At 46.7% G+C, this 22,329-nt stretch overlaps 1 protein-coding gene across 1 annotated transcript in view; it reads left to right on the top strand.

Annotated features, from left to right (window-relative positions):
- Nucleotides 1-6,508: 6,508 nt before the first annotated feature.
- The window catches only part of LOC142566631 (luciferin 4-monooxygenase-like), a 53,960-nt gene continuing 38,139 nt past the window's right edge, over nt 6,509-22,329 (top strand). The window contains exon 1 of the mRNA XM_075677467.1: nt 6,509-6,536. Coding sequence (XP_075533582.1) covers nt 6,509-6,536 — 28 coding nt within the window. The remainder of the gene's footprint in view (nt 6,537-22,329) is intronic.

The following is a 22,329-nucleotide window of genomic DNA, read 5'->3' as shown; positions in this document are numbered from 1 at the left end:
ACAATGCCTGGAAAAAACTTGAACATATCATGAGGCCAATAGAAGCATGATGGATCGTTTGCAGGCGGTATATATCTGTATTATATTCGTATTTACGATGTTACACCAAATGGCAAGGTTGCTATTGCAAAAGGCAGTGTCTGGTGCAACTCAAAGATAAACCGAGTGGTCGCGCTATCTAAAAAGCATAAAAGTTTTACAGGCTGAATTGACCTGGATTCCTTTATAGCGAAGCTGTATTTGGGTTAGCCGATTTGTGCATCCGTCCGTCTTTCACCTGTACACTGAAAACTCCTCCGGCGCAACCCCATGCGCTTGCGCAAAAAAAAAGAGATCAAGAGAGGTGCGCGCTGCGCTATGCCAGTAGTGTCCTCCTTGCTCTCCCTGGCTCTCCTTCGAAGCCAAGCGAGCGCGCAGCAGTTTCTCTCCGGCTCCGAAATGGGTAGGCCACGCGTCATACGTATTCCTGAGGCGCAGGTGGCTTTTGATCAGCAACGCCATGAGCAGAACCGGGATAGAGCTAGTCTGCGCCGTGCCGATGCTGCAGACCGGGCTCAAGAACAGGCTCGGGCCGCCGAGCGCAAGCAGCAACTGCGAACCGAGGATTAGGCTGCCTACCAATCCGTCGTTTAATGAACGGTAGGAATTAGCCCAGTGACAAACACCGGGGCCGCACGTTTCAATTTCGCTGGTTAACAATATGTACGGAGTGCTTGGGCGGGGATTTTTTTAACAAAATGCTTCGACATGTACGGCACACCTCCGTATTGCAAGAGTAGGAGAGCTCCGATAACTTTACATAGCTTGCAATATCTCAGCCTCAATTTGTCATGAGCCGTGTGGTTTTGAGAAATGTCAAACGGCAGTTCAAGCTTGACAGCAGAACGTAGCCGAAACATGCTACCGCATGCGCAGCTCTCGCGTATTATCGCGCTCAGTATAAGCTACAACGCGAAAGCGGTACCGGTTCGGAAGCCTGAAATGAATCCTGCAGCTTTTGATTCATACAGAGTAGTAGCGCTGTTCTCCTGTACGGAGGAGCTAATGGAGAAGATGGCGTGACAAAGCTCATTTGGTACGTCGAGCAGGGTCGGAAACTACCGCCTTTCATGACTGGCTTTCGGCAGAGTCTAAGTGCTCAAGACAATGTGCTGGATCTGCTGAGTCACATAGAATATTACTGTGAGGTTGGCCTGTAGAAACTTCGCGATTCATAGATGTTTCCAAGGCTTCCAAGTCTCAAACAGGCATCATCAGCCAGTCACAAGTTATAGTTGCCACGTGTAATCTCTTGCACTTCCTATGTCAGTTTCTTAGCTATCACCGCATCAGAGTCCATCTTGGCGACACTTTAAAGATGAAGTCCAGCAATCCGGGATATCGACTACTGCGGCGAAGCCGACCCTTGAGCAATGCCTTGAGCGTACCTCTATAGGAAGAATTTTATAAACGTGCGTTGCTGAACAATAGCTCTTCTTTAGCAAATTGCACTTTAGGCGCTTAATCCCGACAACGGCCTCACGCTACACGCCACATCTAGCTTAAGTTCACTGGCTCTATTTTTTCGTGGGCCAATTTTATAGACCCGTTTAAAATGTAGCAGGTGATTTTAAAGCGCAGAGGGCGATAACTCCCTCGAAAATTGCACTCCTGTGGCACATACTCTAGGTCTCTTTCTATACATGTGTCTCGCGACCGTCCGTCACTGTACATTCTGCCCGCTTTTGGGAAATCCAGTTACCTCGTGTTGCTTCCACGTGTGGGCTATCGCTCCCTGCTCTTCATTGGAAGAGAGGTAGCTGGCCGACTGGGGCGCCACCACAGCCACTCGGCACATCTGCTTTTACTTTGGAATAAAGCCAGTCGACTCTCCATTCTAAACCTGTCAAACCTTGTATTACTTGGCCTTGGATTGTAGCGCGAAGCGAACACGGACACAGAAAGGAGCAGACAAGATGAACGCTAACTCTCAACTAAATTTTCTTTGTCCGTGTTCACTTCGCGCTACTATCCAAGACCATGTTACCGTACCAACTCGCCCAGCTTTCGATCCTTTTGTATTACTTGCCTCTGCTAAACAAAGCTCCCAACAAGTGGCGACCCAGGACATTTACGTTTTTGTTTTGAACACTGCCATGGGCGACGTTGCTCCAACTCCCGCTGATATAGAAGACACGACGATTACTTTTCCTGTCATCGCCGTAGACTTTCAGCTTCCCAGCATTTCGTACAAAATCCTCGATTTTGGTTTACGCAAGTAAAGACGAGTTTTCAAAAGTCGTCGCCGCGCTACCCTGCCACATCACCGATGCCATAAACGAGTTGCTAGCGGGCACACCTTAGGCCACAGCATAAGAAGACCTGAAATACATGGCCCTGCTGCACCTCGAGCCGCTGCAGCAGAGTAGGCTCCAATAGCTCCCCTCCGAGGAACTCGGCCACCAACGACTGTCACAACTGCTGCACCGGTTGGGTCATTGGTTGGGTGAGCACTCCGTAAACGAGAGCTAGCTTGCAGTTTTGCACGAGATGTTCTTGCGGCGCCTCTCACAGTCCGCACGCATGGTGCGGGCCGGTTTTGACGAGACGAGTCCCGATCGGCTACCTGCACTCGCTTACTGCATATGCGACTGCTGATCTGCGGCACAGCTACCTATCACCGCTGCGAGAGTCTCAGAGTCAGGAGACCGACTCTCGCGCCAGGAGCAAACAGTCGACTGCCTTACCAATGCACTGGAGAAGCTGACCACGGGTGCCAACATTGGCGACCATCTTCGGCGCAATGATTCGCCTTCACAGTCTCGCCGCGCACCAAGATAGTGGCCGCGTCAGTTGTACTGTTACTACCGTCGCGTTCGCGAATAAGCAAGTCGCTGCACCCAGCCCTGCTCGTGGACGGGAAACCCACTGGCCAGTCGCTAACGGTACCGTGTGACATCAGCCCCTGCTCAAGCTGCCTACCCTTCGTAGTCGACCACAGCACCGGCACCCGCCTCCTCGTCGGCACCAGAGCCGACCAAAGCCATCGGGTCGTATGGGCTCCAGTCAATAACACTACACATCGGACTCCGGTGCTTGCACAGATAGGTGTTCGTGATCGCCTACGTCAACTTTGCGATACGGGGAGCAGAATTCCTCAGCCATTCCAACCTTGATGTGAGTGTTCGCGACTAGCGCGTAAAGGATAACGCCACATCCATCGATGTACTTGGCCTGTATTGCAACCTCACTTCATCTGGAATCTGTACGTTTCGGCCGCTCTCTATGTACGACAAGATATTTCATGATTATATTGCGCTTAGCGTTACACTGACGAACGTGAAAGACAGGACGCGGACGTACGTAGCGTAAATCATGAACGTCCACCAAATAGCCCCGTTCATTTCTTTACTAGGCAAGATACTTTTTGAGCACCCGCAACTCACGAAGCGCCGAAATGATGCGGTGCCTGTGAAACATAAGGTAACGTATCATATCACCTCAACTGGCCCACCTGTCGAAACGCGGCCACGGAGGCTCGCTGGACGGAGGTTGGAAGCCTCCCGCCATGAGTTTGAACACATGCTGGGCGTTATTCCTTCTTCCTTCAGCAATTGGTCTTCATCTCTCCAACTGGTTCCAAAACAGAACCGTGGCGACTGGGACTCTTTTCGTGATTACCGAGTTTGAATGCCGCCACTACTTCGGTTCAATATCCCCTTCCCCAAATACATGACTTCGCCACTCCTCTCGCAGAACTAAAATATTCAGCATGGTCGACTTGATGAGAGCGTAACACCAAAGTGCTGTCGAACCCAGCGACATTTCGGAAACAGCGATCACTATTCCATGTGCCTATTGGGTTGTTCCATATGCGTTACGGTTTGAAGAATGCGAAGCAAACCTTTCAAAGGTTCATGGACAAGGTCATGCGCGGACTCCCGTTCATTTTCGCCTATCTTGACGACATTCTCGTTGGAAGTCACGCAGACGAAGGGCACAAAGAGCACCTTCGCCTTCTATTTGAGCGACTGCATGAACAAGGCCTGGCCCTAAAGCCCCATAAATGCTTTTCCGCGTCGAAGCCCAGGATTTTCTCTGCCATCGCATTGCACCCCATGGCATCAAGCCAATGGAATCACGGGTGCGGGCAATCGAGGACTTCCCTTGTCTAACCTCCTTCCGAAAGTTGGGCAATTGTCTGGAGCTCAAATTTTCACAAGCACTTCATACCATCCTGTGCGCAAGTTCTTCTGCCACTTACCAACCTGCTGCGTTGCGACTCCGAAATACCTCCTACCTTCCACTGGTGCTTGGATCCCGGACATACCTTCCAGGAAGCCAAAACACGGTTGGCGACTTCACTGTTGCCGATTCATCCGTTGCCCGACACCCCAACTCGCCTTATGGCAGACGCGTCAAACAGGGTAGCAGGTGCAGTGCCGCAGCAGCGTGATGGCACAGACTGGAGGCCGCTGGGCTTCTTCTCAAAGTCGGTTCTTCTTCGCCTTCGTAACACCATGCCTTACAATCCACAGGCGTCACTGGCGCCACACTCCACATACCGCACAGGGTGGAAGGACTACCCCTAGTACTACTGCGGCTGCGAACAACAATCACGGATGACCTCTTAATCAATGCAGCCGAGACGTTCTATGAATCAGCCATCCACGTCCCAGGCCAGTTTTTCAGCACCCAGCAAAGCGCTGCACCAGCAGCCGCGCAGCACATAGAGAGGCTACGTTCCTGATTCGACCAGATTCGACCTACACCCCTACGTATTTCCCAGGGGCAGCCACCATTCACTCCTTCTTATGAAGCTCCTGTCGTGTGGTTTCGAGTTCAGAGAAAACCTTGAAGATTGACGTACATGGAAAAGAAGAGACGGTCTCATGTGACCGCGTGAAACCAGCCTATCTTGAACAATAACGCTTCATTCTTTCCGTCATTTACACGAAAGCCTCCAGCATTCACGTAGGGCGTCTTTGTAGCGACCGTCCGTCACTATGCATTATCCATGCTTCTGGAAAATCCACTTATCGCGCCTTGCCTGCACGAGGGGGTCACTGCCCTCTGCTCTTTGAAGTGAGCTTGCTGCCCCTCCGGGACGCCACCATAGGCTCTCGGCAAACCTGCTTTTACTTTGGAATAAAGCCAGTCGACTCTCCGTTCTCAGCCTCTGAAAACGTGTAAAAGTTGCCTCCGCTAAACTGAACTTGCCAGATGTGTCCACATTGGTCGTATTCTGCTGGATAAAATTTTTTCATGAGGCGCTTTTATTCGGCTGCTATGTAGCGTAGCTTCACTACAGGGGCAAAAGATTCGTCCGTTGTTGTATGCAGGGAAATGGTTCGTCGATCACGTTCAAACTCAGACTCGAATGTGCAGCTATGATGCACATTCGTTATAGCCTCGTTATAACGAACAGTTAAAAAGTCGGACATTAGTTCGCTATATCCATAATTCGTAATATAAAATTTCGTAAAAAATAGATACAAGAGGAGCAAAATTCAATCAGAGAAGGCACAGCAACTCGAACGATGCTTACTTGGGTCACCTTCATTTATTTACGCACAAAGAACTGCGTTATCGCGGCCTGCTTCTTGGTGTTGATCGCATTCCGTATCACGACCTGTTCCACAGTTTGCAAACACTCAACAAGAGCAAACCCACTGCCCTCAATAGCACTGCAGTGGCGGCGCAGTAAATCCAACGCAGCAAGTGCTTCTTGTGAAGTCGGAATGTTCTCATCGTCTACAGGGTCAGCCTGAGCTTCTTCTGCGGGATGTTCAGAGGCTTCCGCAGCGATTTCAGCGTCCGCCAGTACAGCCGTGGTCGCTGAGATGTCGTCGCCACCTACGAAGTCTTCTACAGTCATTGTTGCGGTCATGTCATCAACAAAACGCGAAAAATCGTTCCAGGCCTCATCGAGCTCGCGGAGCTCTGCTTCTGCTTCGTCGGGATCGTCACCATCGTCACTTGATGCATGGGCCTCTGGTGGAAGAAAACCTGCGTGCCGAAAGCAGTTGGCAATCGTTTCACCTTTCACACTGTCCCATGTCGCTTTAAGCATCTGGATTGCTCCCAGCAGGTCGATCTTCAAGTCTTGCTTCATACGAAGCTTCACGAGAAGAGTGCCAATCAGTCTCCTCTTATAAACTGCCTTGAAGGCCCTGATGACACTTTGATCTAAAGGCTGCAGCTTGGCTGTAGAGTTAGGCGGAAGAAAGCGAACTTCAATGTTATTGAGTGCGACATCTGTGTTGTGCGCGGTACAGTTGTCAACAAGGACGCAGACTTTGCGACCCTCGCGAACAAGCTCGCAGTCCCAAGCAAGCAGCCACTTTGCGAAAAGTTCACGCGTCATCCAACATTTCTTGTTGGAAGCATACTCTACGGGGAGTACGCGACACTCTTTCATGCATCTTGGGGTTTTAAATCTCCCGATGACGAAGGGTCGCAGTTTCACAGTGCCTTCCATGTTGGCGGCAAGCAAAACAGTGATCCGGGCCTTTCCTTGCTTCCCGCCATGGCACGGCTCTCCACGTGCGTCAAGGGTACGCCTGGGTAGCATCTGCCAAAATAGGCCTGTTTCGTCCGCATTAAAGATGTCCTTGGGCTGATATTTTGCAAGGATTCGCGGCCACTCCTCTTCCAACCAACCACTTTCTGATGCTCTCGCAGTTAGCCGTCTCACTTTCGACAGAGATCGTTTTGCCCACGATGTCATAACGTGCCTTAAACCTTTGCAGCCATCCAGAGCTGGCGACGAAGTTTTCGGCAGCGAGGATACAGGCAAAGTCTTTCGCTTTTTGTTGAAGCATCGGCCCCGACACTGGTATGTTCCGAGCTCTGACATCTAAAAACCATTTGTAGAGCGCCTTCTCCAAGTCGCTGAACGCAGGGGGCCGAAGACGCTGTGCACTTGTCCGCATGGTCTCGTGTGCTTCTGCCTTGATGACAGCTTTGTTCTTCACAAAGGTACTCAAAGTGCTCCTTGGGATGCCAAATAAGTCCGCAAGAATGCACTTCTTTTCGCCGTTCTCGACCCGTTGAATAATCTCGAGCTTGGTCTTTAACGTCAGTGCCACTTTTTTTTCACATTCATCGCCATCACAGCACTACGCACACCCGCGCACCGCACTCGACACGACCACCGAAAGAGCCTCCACACAACGCTACGACGGCCACGCCACTGCTTACACTAAAACGCAAAAGCAACATTCGATCACGCCGCTGCCGCCACTGCTGAAGCGGCGCTGTCAGCGGTTGTGAGATGCGGACGATTTCTTTGGCTGTCAACTCTCAATGACGACGTGGCATCTGTGGCGCTGTCAGCGCCTGCGAGGTAGTCCTGAACGTTTGCTGCGCCGCACAACGCACTTGTAGTGCAACGAAGCCTGCCGCCTGCTATTAAAGGGAGGTAGGGCTTGGCGTCGCGAAGTTCGTTATATCCGTTTTATGCCAAACCGCGTTCGCTATAGGAAGTTAAAAACACATGTGTTTGACAAAAATATTTCGGAAGAGTTCGATATATTCAATAATTCGTTATATGCGTGTTCGTTATATCGAGGTTTGACTAAAGCAAAAGCAAAAGGCACTGCCAGATTGGCAAAAGGAAGCAGTGCGAATAGCTTTATGAAATCAAACCCCAACTACTAAGCCCGGGTACGCGCGCAATTTTTTGTTCTCAGACTTTCGCGCGTGGTAAAATGTTTTATTTTGTATTTAAAAAGATAAGCATTACGTTATTGCTTAACCTATGAAAACCGAGCAGTAATTACACTGAATTAATGGCGAAATAACTACGTAATTGCAGAATACAGCTAAACGAAGAGGAGTATAGGTACTAGTGATCAGTAGCTGCTTACTATGCTTTGTTTTCTCACTAGTTTCTCACATTATGTGCTTAGTTCTCTACGTTTTCATACCTGTATCGTCATGTATATAAAATGAAATATCATAAAACGAATAATTAAACAATGAGGCCTGTTGGGAACTGCTATGATCAAGTCAAAAGTGATAATGAATCATTAATTTTACTTGTGCAGCAGTTGGTTTGATTCGTGCACGTTGTCATGAGGGTCACTGGCACTTTACAATAATGAGCATTTTGGTTTACATTGCTAACTAACAACGCCGAGTCTACGTTTCATACAGCACTGCGTCACAATATCAAACGAAAAGTCATACATACACTGATTCAATTATAACAACTAGGAGATGGTAGCACCGAGTGACTAGTGATCACAAATCAGTTGTTTTCGTTTGACGGTGGTATCATTGATTCGTGCACGTCGTAATTGGCATTAAGGAAGAAAAAGGCATTAGAAGAGTATTTCTCGTTACAAATAATTATTGATGATTAAGAGTCCTTAGTGATCTCTAGTGATATGTTAAGCTCTATGTAGTCATACATTTAAGCAGAATAGCGTCATGGATATCAAATGAAAAGTTTTAAAGATACAAAAGAAATTCCGCGGCGACTAAGACACAGTCTTCGTAAACGCGGTTTGATATAATCGCAGACTGGGGTTTATGGCACCCGTAATCGATAGCGAGATGCAGTTTAAAATGTGCACGAAGATAGGCACCACAAGTAACGACACAGCGGAAGAAGTAACCATAGGGCTCGCAGTAGCTCAGACTAATCTAACCGTGATAGTCAGCGACTCTCAGACGGCAGCAAGAAACTTTGCCAACCGCCAAATCTACCAGAAGATTCGCCGTTGCATTCTTCTTGCAGGAGGTCAAGATTGCGCAAGAGAGATATACATGATATCGACACCCACTCACACCCTCGCGGACGATGGCAACGACGAGGCGGCACACAACGCGGCTCGAGGGCTTGCGGACCAAGCCGCGGTCACAAGTGACGCCTCGGCACCCTCCAGACGTGAAGGCGAGGTAGAGGAGTGGGAGTTGGAGGACAGAATGACCAGATATAATGACATCACAGAACACTATAGGTTACAGAGGGGCACATTCCAGCGACCTCACCCAAAATTGACAACTAAAGCAGTCTGTCGCATGGCGGCACTTACAAAGTAGGACGCATCCGAATCCTGCGCTCTCGCACATCATATATCCGGATATATATCAAACAGACAAATGCAACAAGTGTTAATCCAGGGCCATTCTGTAGCATATATTATGGGAATGCCGAGGGATATGTAACAATAACGAGAACGGGGCCTCTAGCAACAGCCTTCGCACGCGCTGACAGGCCGCGCTGGCAGGCCCCGCCCTCGATGATCACTGCAGGCCGTCCAGCGGGCCGTGGATGCCGCCGGCGCCCACGAACTCCTGGCCGCCACCTAGGCCGGACCTTTTGCCCTCCTCACCAACTCGCAGGCCAGGCAATAAAGTTATTTCCTCGTCCTCCTCAAATAATATAATTTGGAGATAGTAGGCGTGAATCACTAGCGATCGCGAATCACTTTGTTTAGTATGACAGTGTTATTCTTCATTTATGCATTGTCATTGCTATGAAAAAGTTTCATTGAACCCATTTTTCTGAATTATTTGTGATAACTATTGATTAATTCAGTGTGCTAGACCATTTGCTAATCTTAACTTTATAGATATCAAATAAAAGTCAACTTAAAGTGTGATTCAACTGTGATAATTAGGAACAGAAAAGTCTGGGTCACTGGTGATTACAAATTACTTGTTACAATGATTGCTTTTTTCCGCGTCGTCATCGGGTAGGAAGAAAGTATCAATAAACAAGCTATTTGGTGAACAATTGGGCCACTATTGTCACTATTGAGTCACTAGTGTCGCAGAGTTTACGAGCTTGGTGTTACGCGCACATACAAACTATAACGTTAAGGGCATCAAGTCAACAGTTGTTGGCAGGGTAAATCACATTTCTACTGTAGCAGCTGTGGCCCTCATTGGTTCATGTCGCCAGAGCAAACAATGGAAGCGACACTAAATGAACGAGCCGCTCAAAAATTGTGAAAATAACGCCAAGCAGCTAGTGATCACTAATCATTTTGAACATTTCAATATGCTTAGATTATTACAGAGCATAGCTTATAGAAATCATATGAAAAGTCAGTCAATGGCTGCTCTATTCCTCATAAAAGCAAGCCGTGCGAGGAGGAAGCAGCCACAACACACTGGCTGCCGGCCACTGGTTGACTCGAGCAGAACCTCCCCTGGAGAACCGCGGCTATGCGCACGCAGAAGCCTCCGAAATTTTGGTTTGGCGCGTGGCGTGCTACGGTTGTGCGAGCAATTGCATTTTCCCCAATACATATAATGAAATGGATTGTACTTATTACTTGTACAGAAACCTGGCTCCAATGTCTCATTTTAATGAGCCTGCTGAAGTTAAAAGTTTAAAACGTATTTGTGAAAAAAATTGAAATTAAATTACGGGGTTTTACGTGCCAAAACCACTTTCTGATTCTGAGGCACGTTGTAGGGGGGGAGGACTTCGGAAATTTCGACCACCTGGGGTTCTTTAACGTGCACCTAAATCTAATTACATTGGTGTTTTTGCATTTCCCCCCATCGAAATGCGGCCGCCGTGGCCGGGATTCGATCCCGCGACCTCGTGCTCAGCAGCCTAACACCATAGCCACTGAGCAACCACGGCGCGTGTAGTTGTGAGAGTTTTGGTAAACAGTGACTAATAGCCTTATATCACCTGTTACCTCTCGGTTGCCATGTATCTGAAGGAACCGTCCTTTTGATTCTACCAAGTATTTTAAAATATGACTGAAAGTCTTCGTGGAAAAAGTATAGGCGAACTTGCAGGCAGGCAAGAGGGTAGGGTAACAGCTCACGAGAACATCAACTCTAATGCTTTCCCATGAACCGGTTTTTTTGCAACTGGCTTCATTACATGACCATTGGGACAGCGGAAGCGCCGTAAAGGCTTTTGTTAGAATGCGAATGAATCAGCCGAATTATGCCAAGTCAACCGAGATACTCTTACGCGGACGGCCTTAGTTTACAACTTAATTGAAAGGAGACTTGATAGCGTTGACAGGGTCGGTGTCATACTTTACATGACTAAGCCTTCGTAAGAACTTGCAGGGGTCGATGCAGCATGAAAACCGCTTTTTAACAGGCCAGCGTGCTAACCAAGACCATAGAAAAAGAAGGCTTCGAGGATAGAACTGAACCATCTGGTGGTGACTGTCGTACTAGGTCTTTTGCTTGTCTTACTGGGTCTTTTGCAATCTTCGAAGCTTTATAGAAGTGTTGTGGTCAGGATTAAAACACAGCTATAAAGCAGCAAGAAAGTTACCAAGGAATACCATAACTACGCATGTTATTACAAAGTCATAACCTCTTGGCTTCAAATTCAAAGCTGTTGAAATATATATATATATATATATATATATATATATATATATATATATATATATATATAACATTTGTTCGGCGGCGAAAGTTGGTCGTCCGATAGAGATAAGTACACGTGTCAATATATATATATTTAATTCTGTCTGTTGAGTCCCACTGGTGCATTGCAGGGAACGAATTCAAAGTTCCTGGGTATGTCACTCACTCAACCACTTATACAAGCAATCAGTCAGTTGCTCAATTAACAAGCCAATCAATCAGTCAATCAATCAACCAGAACACCTTGTTGCTTCTCTTCATAACAGAGCACCTACTGATGGTTAAGGTCATTCCCCATTATTCCCACCCCATTCATCACTCTTGTAATCACTAATTACACAAAAGTTTGAATCCCTAGTTATCACAGTAGAATCACCGTTAAGAAACCTTTCACTTCATGTCTATATTGTTCGGATTTTTAAATATTCCTGAACACTCAAGTGAACACTATTACTATTGATTACCAGTATTTTGACCCTGTCTACCATATAGTCAGAAGGAAGAACTGAGTAATGACAATCACTAAAAGAAGTGATAATCACGATCGAAGAATATCACTGTCATGCTATACTAAGTGATTCGTGACTAGTCACTCAACCCTCTTATTTCCTAGTTATCAAATTGGAATCACCATTCTTATGATTTTTCATTTGATGTCTATGACTCCATGATGTTTAAAAGTGTGATCACATCTAACTGAGTGTATCATTAGGGATCACCAATGATTCGGTATCATCAATTAACTGAACTATTCATTTAATTGCTACATGATTGATACCAACGGTGACGTCAAAGAATGGAAGCTACCCCTGGGATACTAAACAAATTGATTCAGGATGGCTAGGAACTCAACGCTTTCATCTCCTAGTTATAATTGAATCATTACTTATGTGACTTTTCATTTGGTTTGCGTGATGCTATACTGTACAAGAAAGAAGTACATCTAATTGAGCCTATCACTAGGGATCAATCAAAAAGGTATCTTTCGAATTAGCAATGGCCACAGTAAAGAAACACTTGAGTACTCATGTCTGAATTGATACCAATGAGGGCATGCATGAATGAAGCTTGGCATTCTCATATTAAACAGACAGATTTATGATCACTAGTGGGTCAATGGTACCATCTCCTAGTTATTATAAATAAGTATCGTTTGTATCATTTTTCATTTGATATCCATGACGCTGATTTATATTAAAGTTCGAGATAGAGTACTGCACAGGCCCAGGCCGACCCGAAAGAGCATCACTTTCGCTTTTCCTCTGTGCAGTCGAGTGATCCCTCTTGCGATGCAAATATCACTGTCGCGCAGTAGATGTTGGTTGCCCTCGATGACGCCTTCAAGATCTGCGGGTGTTTCGTTGCGGACGGAAATGACATTGCTGGATGGAGGCGAGATGCTGACTTGGTTTTAAGTACTGTCAAGGCACGATGACTGGAAGCTCTCTCCGGAGGTATCCCTTGGTCTGTGGACAGCGTTATCGACTTCGACTTTAGGTCAATGACTGCGCCGTGTCGATTCAGAAAGTTCATGCCAAGAATTACGTCGTGTGTGTACTCTTGAAGGATAACAAATGTTGTAGTGTAAGTCCAGTCATGCTCTGTAACTCTTGCTCTGCAGCTTCCACTCGGCGTTATAGGTGTCCTCCCGCTGTCCGGATATGAGGGCCGTCCCACATAGTCTTGACATTCTTCAGCTTGGCGATGAAGGGTTCACTGATGACGGAATAGTCGGCTTTTGTGTCTACTAGAGTGATGATGGTGTGGCCGTCGAGAAGCACGTCGAGGTCGGTGGTTTTTCGTCTTTCATTGCTATTGGGCCGCAGCGTGCAGTTTTGGCTGCATCACGTTGTTCTGTAGCTGGTACTTCTCATCATCCAGTCTTCTTCTGTCGGCCTAACTTTGGCTTCATGTCTTCGTCGGGATGGCAGCTTGTCGGGATGGCGTCCTGTAGTTGCTACGTCGTGGAGAGATATTTGGAACGTCGTCGTCGTCGACGGTGGAGGATCTTCGCTATTTTGACATACCGCAACCACACCTCCTTCGGTTGCTGCACTATGTTTTTCGGATCTGATCTTGCGGACCCGCCACAGGCTGTTCTTGTGTATGGTCGGTGCTGCGGCGAAAGGTAGCGTCCTGTTGATGGCGAACGCGAAAAACGTCGGGGTCTCCACTGTGTTAAGGCGATGTAGTCGGCGATATCACGAGGCCCTTCGCCAAGCTGTGGACGCTGCTTGTTGTCGGCGAAGCTTCGCAGTCCCAAGTCGAAGCATGGGCACCTGCCGTACACGTGGCCCACTTCCGCGGAGTGGTAGCAGAGCGGGTCTTGGTCTGGAGTGCGCCATACATCTGTGTTCTTTGGGTAGCTGTACTGGGTGATGGGAGGGCGAGCTGGTAGCGTCAGCAGTGAACGACGGAGCTTCGGCGTTACCGGGCCCTCGCGTGGGCGCGGAGGGGGAGCATGAATGCGGCAGCGGCGTAGGGTACCGGCTGAAGCCGCGACGATTCGGAGACTACAAGTCCCTGCTGTATATCCTCTCGGACAATGTCAGCAGTGACATGGAGTGATTGTGGCGTTCTTTGAGTGAATATTTTTCACCCGCTAATAAAGGTCAAACGTTATCGCCCAGCGTAGGATGCGCCTGCATGTACCGGAAGTTTCTCGAATGTTGACCATGGTTCTATCCGCTGTCTGTTGTCACCAAACATTGTGTAATCTGACTGTGTAGTGGTTACAGAAGACACGCGGGTACCAGCGATTATTTCAGAACCTCCGATGACTAATGTATAAAAGCCGACGCGCTTGCCCCGCACACCAGATTTTCGACGATCGAAGAACGTATTCGCCGCTGTCGTTGTGTTTTGTTTGCAACTTGCTTTAGTGGGCCAAGATTCGCGCAATAAAAAGGTAGTTTTATCATTCGCAGTTTCGCGACTGTTTTCTTAGTCATCACTACAACGTGACAATGTCTTTGACTGATCCTTACAAGGATATTGCATTACAGTCGAAATGTTGAAACAGTTTAAGTTTAGTACACTGCGCTTTGTAGTAAGCGTGTATAGCCTTGACGAAATTGTTGCTGTTGTTGTTTTGTTTTTCTTTCAGAACGCCATGGTAATGTTGTATCCAACCTACGTTCGTTACCTTGTCGAAGCCGGCGTGCCGGAAGGTATTGACCTCAACATGGTGCGTGCTGTATTGATTGGAGGAAACGTGACTGCTGAGAAGTTTTTCAAAGAACTTTGTCATGTATTCCCGAGTGCCAGTATAGTTTGTGGTGAGTATGAGCGTTTTATGGCTACAATACTACTTGATAATTTCCTCGAGGCATCGTGAGAGAACTTTTTTTACACCATGTCGAATAGCGCACGATGCCCATTAGAACTCATGAAATCTCCTTGTTTGTTCTCGTCTTGTCTTGCGATCAGCCCCAAACACGGCCTATAAGGGCGCTTAAAGTGTCATTCGCGTGGTATCAAGGCAGCATTCGTGTCTATCATCTGGTGTCTAGCATATGCAGGCGTCCAATAGTTTTTCCGCTTGTTCGGTCTATTTCTGTGTGCTAGTGCACTTGTGACAGCACTTTGAAATTACATTTTCCTTTGGTTTCGCATGTAAAAGTTTACAAAAATGGATCTTCAATCTAATTCTTCAAGGAAGCGTGAACTATGGCAGCTGATGGCGCTTGGTTTAGCACGTTGCACAATTTCCATGCGTGGTTTGAAACGCTGGAGCGGCAGTTTGGGTGGATAGTAAAACGTAAACTTGAGAAATGGGATTGGACACCTAAGAGACCAGAACATTATTTGCGGGGGGGGGGGGGGCAACAAGCATGGAGCAAGTGCTTGCTGCGCATAACTTCTACTGCATTTAGATTGCCTTTAAGCCGTTATATCTTCGTTGGTCGTGGCCGGCACTATACGGTAAAGGATCAAATTCTCGCACTTGTCGAGTAAAAAGTTGGGCAAAGCATAAGGGCTTAACACAGAAATCAAGGTGGTGATTGAGCCATTTAGTCTCTCACCGAATCACCAAAAGTGAGTTCATTGATACCGGTGATAAGAGACAGGAACTCCAGTGAAACCAGTTGAGCCTGTCAGCTGTCAGCATACTGAAAGGCAGAAGCCATTATTTATTCCCTTGTAGTGTTACACTGTTGTAGTGCTCACAGATTCCCTTGTAGTGCTACACAGATGTTTGTTCCTTCAGGAACCGTTATGATAGGTTCGCTTTGCAAATTTTACACAACTTCTTGGGCCAACGTTTAGGCTAATGCCTCTGAGACCTTGCGGTTGCAGCCAACAAGTAGTAGACGCCTCTTTAGTTGTGCGGGTTGCCCTGATATAATAATTTACGGAGGGGCTCAAAATCAAACATCAATATAGAAGGCTTGCTGTGTCTTATTTATGCGGAGTTACTTTGCGGACTAGCGGAATAATCAGTTATATTTGTGCCTGAAAATTTGTTTCGGCGCATCACCTTACAAGAGGTACCTTAATTTTTCTCCATGATTAAGGCAGACCAGCCTCGTCTCCACTGCCTAACGCAGAACATAAACACTCCAACTGGTGCTGTAAAGAAGTGCTTAATTAGTTTATTCAGAAGTTCTGGGTTTCGCAAGCCATACATGCTCCCCTATTACAACGGCTTGTTGGTGCCGTTGTGAAATAGGTGTGCCGTTTCGTCAAATGAAGGCTGCTGCACTATTTGAACCAAATGAACCATTTGTGAGCGTTTATCATGGCTCTTGATCTTAAAAAGGAGCTTTATCTCAGGAGATCCTTTCTAAATGTATGGCAACGAAGAAGTGGTCTTTTTCACTTACATATGCACCCGTTTTAATGAGGTCATTGCATTAAATGGAAAACGTTAAAGGCCCGTAAACGTATGCTGTGTATTTTCAATTATGCCACTTATTTGTCTTGGAAGAATGCTTTAATATTCGGAAATTTTAAGAAGCTCGAGTACCAAGAGTACAACTGTGTAACTCCTCAATTAAGATGATATCCCAATTCGATGAACTGCACCTAATATTACAACTATAAATACAAATGTCACGCGTTATAACCCGCTCTGAAATATACGGATAATTTTTTTCAGTAGCACTTCTGCAAAACATCCGTAAACACTGTAACACTCCTACGTAAGCTGCCAACATATATACCGAATTTATCCGCTTGAGATACCTTAACATATCTAATATCTAGAACCGCGATATCCGTTTTTGCTGCAGTGTTATGAATTTGAAAACTTCATGCTTCTGTTCTTTTTATCTTTCCCATCTTCGGGAACTAAGAAACTTCTGTTTCTTAGAGTTGCTAGAGCTTAACTTATTTTCTGAAATGCAACAACTTTCATTCTAATAGGCACAACTGTTGTGTCACGAAAGAGTGTCTGCGTTTTAAATGTATTTTAGCAGGGGAAGTTGACTTGGGCCCAAGATAAACTTTTCTGGTAGCCACAAAGCTTCTTTTAGAACGCGCTGATTTAAAAGCACTACACGAAGAAACAAGACAGAAACACAAGTGCACACAAGACGGACACAAGTGGCATGGTTTACTGTAGATGCGGCACTGGATAGCTACCACTGTTCAATGAAACTCTGTATCTGATTCTGTAGGTGCTCCTCTTCAAAGAACATCTTTGATGCCAAATTTGGTCACAGGGTGTGTGCCCGCATGTGTGGGCTACTCTTCAATGAATGTCTTTGACGCCAACGTGACGCCAATATGCCGCCGTACAATGAGGAAGATCTTTCTAGATTATATAATGCTGTGCGGAATCGAACCCACCTAACAAGGCTTCCTCAAGCACAGCATCCGATGCATTAGAAGGCTGCGTCGCGAATGCACTGGGTATGAGAAATTTAAATAAGTTATGGGGGTTTCTCGTGCTAAAACGTTGATCTGATTATCAGGAACGCCGTAGCACACTGGTGTTTTCGCATTTCGCTTCTATGAAAATGCGGCCGCCGTGGCCGGGATTTGATCCCGTGACTTCGTGCTTAGCAGCCCTACACCACAGCCACTAAGCAACCACGGCGGTTTACACTAGGTATGTGCTTCGCTTCAATCAACGTTTCTCGCGCCAATGCTTTAGCAAGCTGCACCGTAAATTCACTTCAATTAACCCCTTCAATGAACCTGTCGCCAACTTGGGTCACCGAGTGTCTGCCACTGGGTGTGCGGCAAGTGAGGGAACAATTGTCAGCATTCACAGGCACCGGCGCGCCACGCGTATCGTCTCAAAGGCCACGTGCAGACTTCTTGTCAGTGCCACTAGATGGCGCAGCGTGTCCTGAAAGAAGCGGGAGAGAGGAGCCCGTTTGCCGCGTTACGCGTTTCTCAGCGTTCCAAAGCACCGGCGCTCCGTGCATATGGGAGGCCATATGGAGGTTTCGCGGTGTCTTCGCTATGTGGCACCGAGTGTTCTTAGAGAAGCGCGATGGGGAGTTCCGCTGCTCTACACGCCTTATACAGAACTTGTTTTGATGATGACAATGCGTTGTGTCGCTATATTGATTCAATGCTAGATGCATTATCTTCGACAGTCATCGTGAGAGATGGGTGCTGCAGATTTTTTATCTAGAACAACTCATTACGCTAACAGAAGCTCAGTCGAAAATTTAAGGACAAGATCCCTGTAATAAGCACATTTACAATATTCACACCAAATCGGAACGTTGCTGCTGTGTTGAAATTGTAGGGTCTGCTGAAAAATATTTTAGGGAATACTCTCGCTTAGAGAAAATTACAATAAAATCTATTTCCGCCTGAATATGCGAGCTTTTTTTCCAAAATTTATTTACATGTACGGCACACCTTTGCACTGGAAGAGCAGTGCCTGAGCGAAGAACAGCCTTTAACTCCACACAGCTTCCAATAACTAAGCCTCAATTTTTCACGAGTCATGCTGTTTTCAGAAAAATCCAACCTCACTTCCTGCTTGGCAGTTCACCGCGCATGAAACATCCTCGCGCGTACTTCCTAGCATGCACGAACCTAGCGAGCTGGAGCGAGTGGTGTCCTGGCCGTGACACCACTCACGAGAGCGCGCCACTCCAATTCTCGCCGCTAATCAGGTGCCACGAAAGGCCGAAGCATTGATTCAGCTGATGCTGAAGACGAGCTGCTACATCTACATTTCCGTAGCGTTATCTGCTTGGTGTTCATACACTGGGCTCGACATAGCAGCAGTGGTTAATTGCATTGGCTTCGCAGCAGTACTACCAAGGAAACATGTTGCAGTGTGTGCTCATCTTAAAGGGACACTAAAGGTTAGTATTAAGTGAACGTGGACTGTTGAAATACCATCCCAGAAACCTCGAAACGTTTGTTTCGTGCCAAGGAGAGACTTATTTTAAGAGAAAATGCGTTTTGAAGCGTCCGCGTACCTCTATCGCAGTTCAATTCGCCCACCCTCCTATCGAGGAGTACTGACATCGTGGTCTCATAGTGAGGTTGCGCCATCGGTGATTAGAACGGCGTCCGCAGACGGTGCTACGGCTTTTCTGCGCAAAACACAAACGCGCGGCCAGAAACAGAGCCAAGACAGAGCCGACAGCAGAGCGAAAGCGGGAGTATGGTGGCTAACGGAAAGAGAAATGCGCGACCATAAGCTGGTACTTTATTCTATGACGCAAACTTCGACGCTCGTCGCAATGGACCCTGACAACGACAGATTGGCTCGCGATGCTGGGCTCAACTTCAGCGATTTGAGCACTGACGAGCGCGACCTGCTGCTGAGGGCTCGCGCTACCGGCGTCGTTGCGTACTACGACGGCGGCCTCGACACCGGCTCTCCGGAGCGGGAAAGCAACGAGGGCTTCCCACGACATCACAAGGCCGTGGCATTCTCACTGCTTGTTCGAAATGAAAGTTTCGCGAGCCAGCAGATCCCGCACAGCACGACGCGACAACGAAACCACTGAAACTCCAAAGCGTGCGCGGCGCAGAGTCGAGCGAAAACGAAACCTTTCGACCACCCATACTACAGAAGGGTAACGTCAAAATGTTATTTTTTCTTAGAATCGAATCGACGTAGACAAGTAGCATTTTATTCCGTCTTATAATCGAATGAAATGATAATTTCAATTCGAGTAGTTGAGTATTAATAACACAAATTATGAGGAGTGCTTTCGTCATCGGGCTAGTACCGGAATGTCGCTGGGGGGTCTCAAATCGTGTCATGCATTTACCTCAATTTCTCGGTTACTAAAGCTCTGTTCGCAATTATATTGACGCCTTAGACGTTCAAGAACATTGCTCTACCACTTTAACTTGACTTCCTGGTAACCTTTAGTGTACCTTTAAGGTTGCACTTGAAAGAGAATATTTTGGGGCGCTGAAGATAGTGAGCCTTGTAATCATTACCGTGACTACAAGTTAGACCGCTACCAGTTTCAAAAGAGCAATAAAATTAGTCAGCACTCCTAAAGGCACACGCTACGATGCTGTGGGGCTTGAAAGCGAATCGTACTTGGAAGACCACTGTCTTCCTGACTGGCTTGCGCATCCTAAACGTGAAAAAGAGGACGGAACCTTTACAACTATGTAAACACATCGCTTACTACTTACCACGCATTCTGATATTCAACCTTATAGTTGAAGCCCATGCTTTACTGTTACTATAACGACAGGTACCAACGTACCCAAGACACTCACTGTCTCTCCATGGGCGTGTTCGCGTTGGGCTTTACCTTGACCAGATCAAGCATGGTGTTGAAGTTAAGGCACATTTCTGAATGCGTGGGCAAGACATACAAGGTAGCTTAGGACGCCTAAAATAACCGGTTTTCAGCTTCTCTAAATTTAATGATTAGGTTAATATCCCAGAGTATAAATCCACACCTATAACATCTTTATCATGGCGGCAGATCTGAGGCATCTGTCTAAAGAGTACCACTGACAATAAAATTTGTCCTTGCAAGCAGTAGAGCACAGCAAAGCTTTATGTGATATGCGAAAATCGACGGTTCAAGAACACGTGAAAGCACATGGCGTGTGCCTACAAATGATGCACGCAAATGATTCATGCAAACGTACAGACGAGCGCCAAAGCATGCAAAATATCACGTAGCTCTACAGACAGCCCTTATTACAAAGGACCTCCAAAGCAATGCATGAACGGTGACTACCTCGCAAGATCGAGCACCACTATCGAAAACGTATGCCAGAACCACTGACACCATCGTACCGTTGTGCACAAAACGTGCGGACCGCGAGAAGCACGTACAGTGCAAGACCAGGACGAGTATGAGAAGATGAACTGAAACACGGGAGAAAGGGAGACAAACAAGAACGTCGCTTCTCTATCACCATTTGTTACGGGTTACAGTTCAGCTGTTCAAACTAGTCTTAGCTATACACCAATTGGCTCAGTTTAATACTATTCCGAGAAGAAACACCACCGACATGCCTTGAAGGGTACTGCCGAAACCGCTGGGCGTTTGCGTTGTGCATCAGTGCTTCCGGCCCATGCTCAACACACTTTACCGGCGTAAAAGAGAAGACAACACAAAAAGAAACCACCGACATACCTTGAAAACCATGTGTCTGCTGATGACCGTACACCACTGCAGACATGGCGAGAATAAGAGATGAAGGGTCACAGCATCAGTACCGAACGGAAAGGTTGGCGCCATCTTCTGCAGCCCTTCAGGGAGCATAGCATAGAGCAGCACAGCCCAGCCATAGAGAAAGCTCAGCGCCAGCATTGGAACACAAGCTCACACTTGAACGCATGCACTTGCTTGCTGCGCCATTGCAGTGGCTGCGCTTATGGTAACGTATGACAGGTGCACGACGGTGAGAATAATTGATAATTGGGCAATAATGCTGCGTAAAATCTCATTAAATCATTGAACTTAGCTTAAGTTTTTAAACACCATTTTTCATTTAATGCCAAATTTATGGCGTGCTTCCGGCTTTTTGCTTTCGAGAATGCTGTCGACGCACATGCTCTCCGACATGGAGTGTCAAGTGGTGGAGGCCGCGAAATCACTTCCACACGGGAAGTTTGCCACATCTTAAAATGTTTGGTGGCGCTCAACAAAAGTAGAGTGCCTTGATACAATGTTCATGCAGTTTTTTCTACTATATATATCAGTTCATTTCCAAACATACTGTACCTTGTTTTTTTTTTTTCAAATAGATTTACAGAGTCGGAAATAAAAGAAAAGTCATTGATTGCAAAAAAAATTAGAAAATGGGACGTCTATGGACATCCATTACATGATCACTGATGATACCTAGCGATCATCGCACCAAACTGCAGGCTCCAACTGCCCAGCATCGTCCACGTCAAAATCATAGAAGCGCGCGTAGACAATGCGAAAAAGAAGCTTTGGGGGGCCTACAATGCACGTCTAAAGTACAAATTTTATGGGCGTTCCGTGGACATCCAAAATTTTGTCTGCTGTACGTCTGATGAATGAACTAAATGGATGTTCATCGGACATCCAAAACTTTGATGCCATTGCACGTCCCTTAGATTATGTGCATGCAAAGGGCGTCCATAGGACATCCCATTTTTTGCTGGATGTTTGGATCAATCAGGTACATCTATCGGATGTTTGTGGCTATCTGGGAAAAGCCAATGGTCTATAAGAGTAAATTCTGTCTTTCTCCCCCTTACCTTCATCAATTTATTTAATTCTACCTCGTCGCTAACTGCTTGATAGTTGCTGTCTTTTAAGGTTTTTTTTTTCACTGCTTTCAAGAGAGCTTCCTTACTTTTAGATCCTAGTTTATTTTTTGGCCTAACGGGAACCTCGTATAACCCTGTGGCAGTGCGATTACGAATTCTGTCTTCTGCTTTCTTCCAGTTGAAATTTGTCAGCACCAGCTCCTTTTCTATCTGGTACTCTTTCATGCTCTTTTTTTCCTCAAATAAAACCTCGTCATTGTGTCGGAATCATACGGCTTTTAGTTTTCGGATGTAATTTAATGCCACGTGCCCGACCAGTTTGTTTCCATGTTCGTGTG

The sequence above is a fragment of the Dermacentor variabilis genome, unplaced genomic scaffold (assembly GCF_050947875.1).
Source record: "Dermacentor variabilis isolate Ectoservices unplaced genomic scaffold, ASM5094787v1 scaffold_13, whole genome shotgun sequence".
NCBI lineage: Eukaryota > Metazoa > Arthropoda > Arachnida > Ixodida > Ixodidae > Dermacentor > Dermacentor variabilis.
Note: the sequence above shows the minus strand (reverse complement) of the source record. Positions and strands in the feature narration are given on the sequence as shown.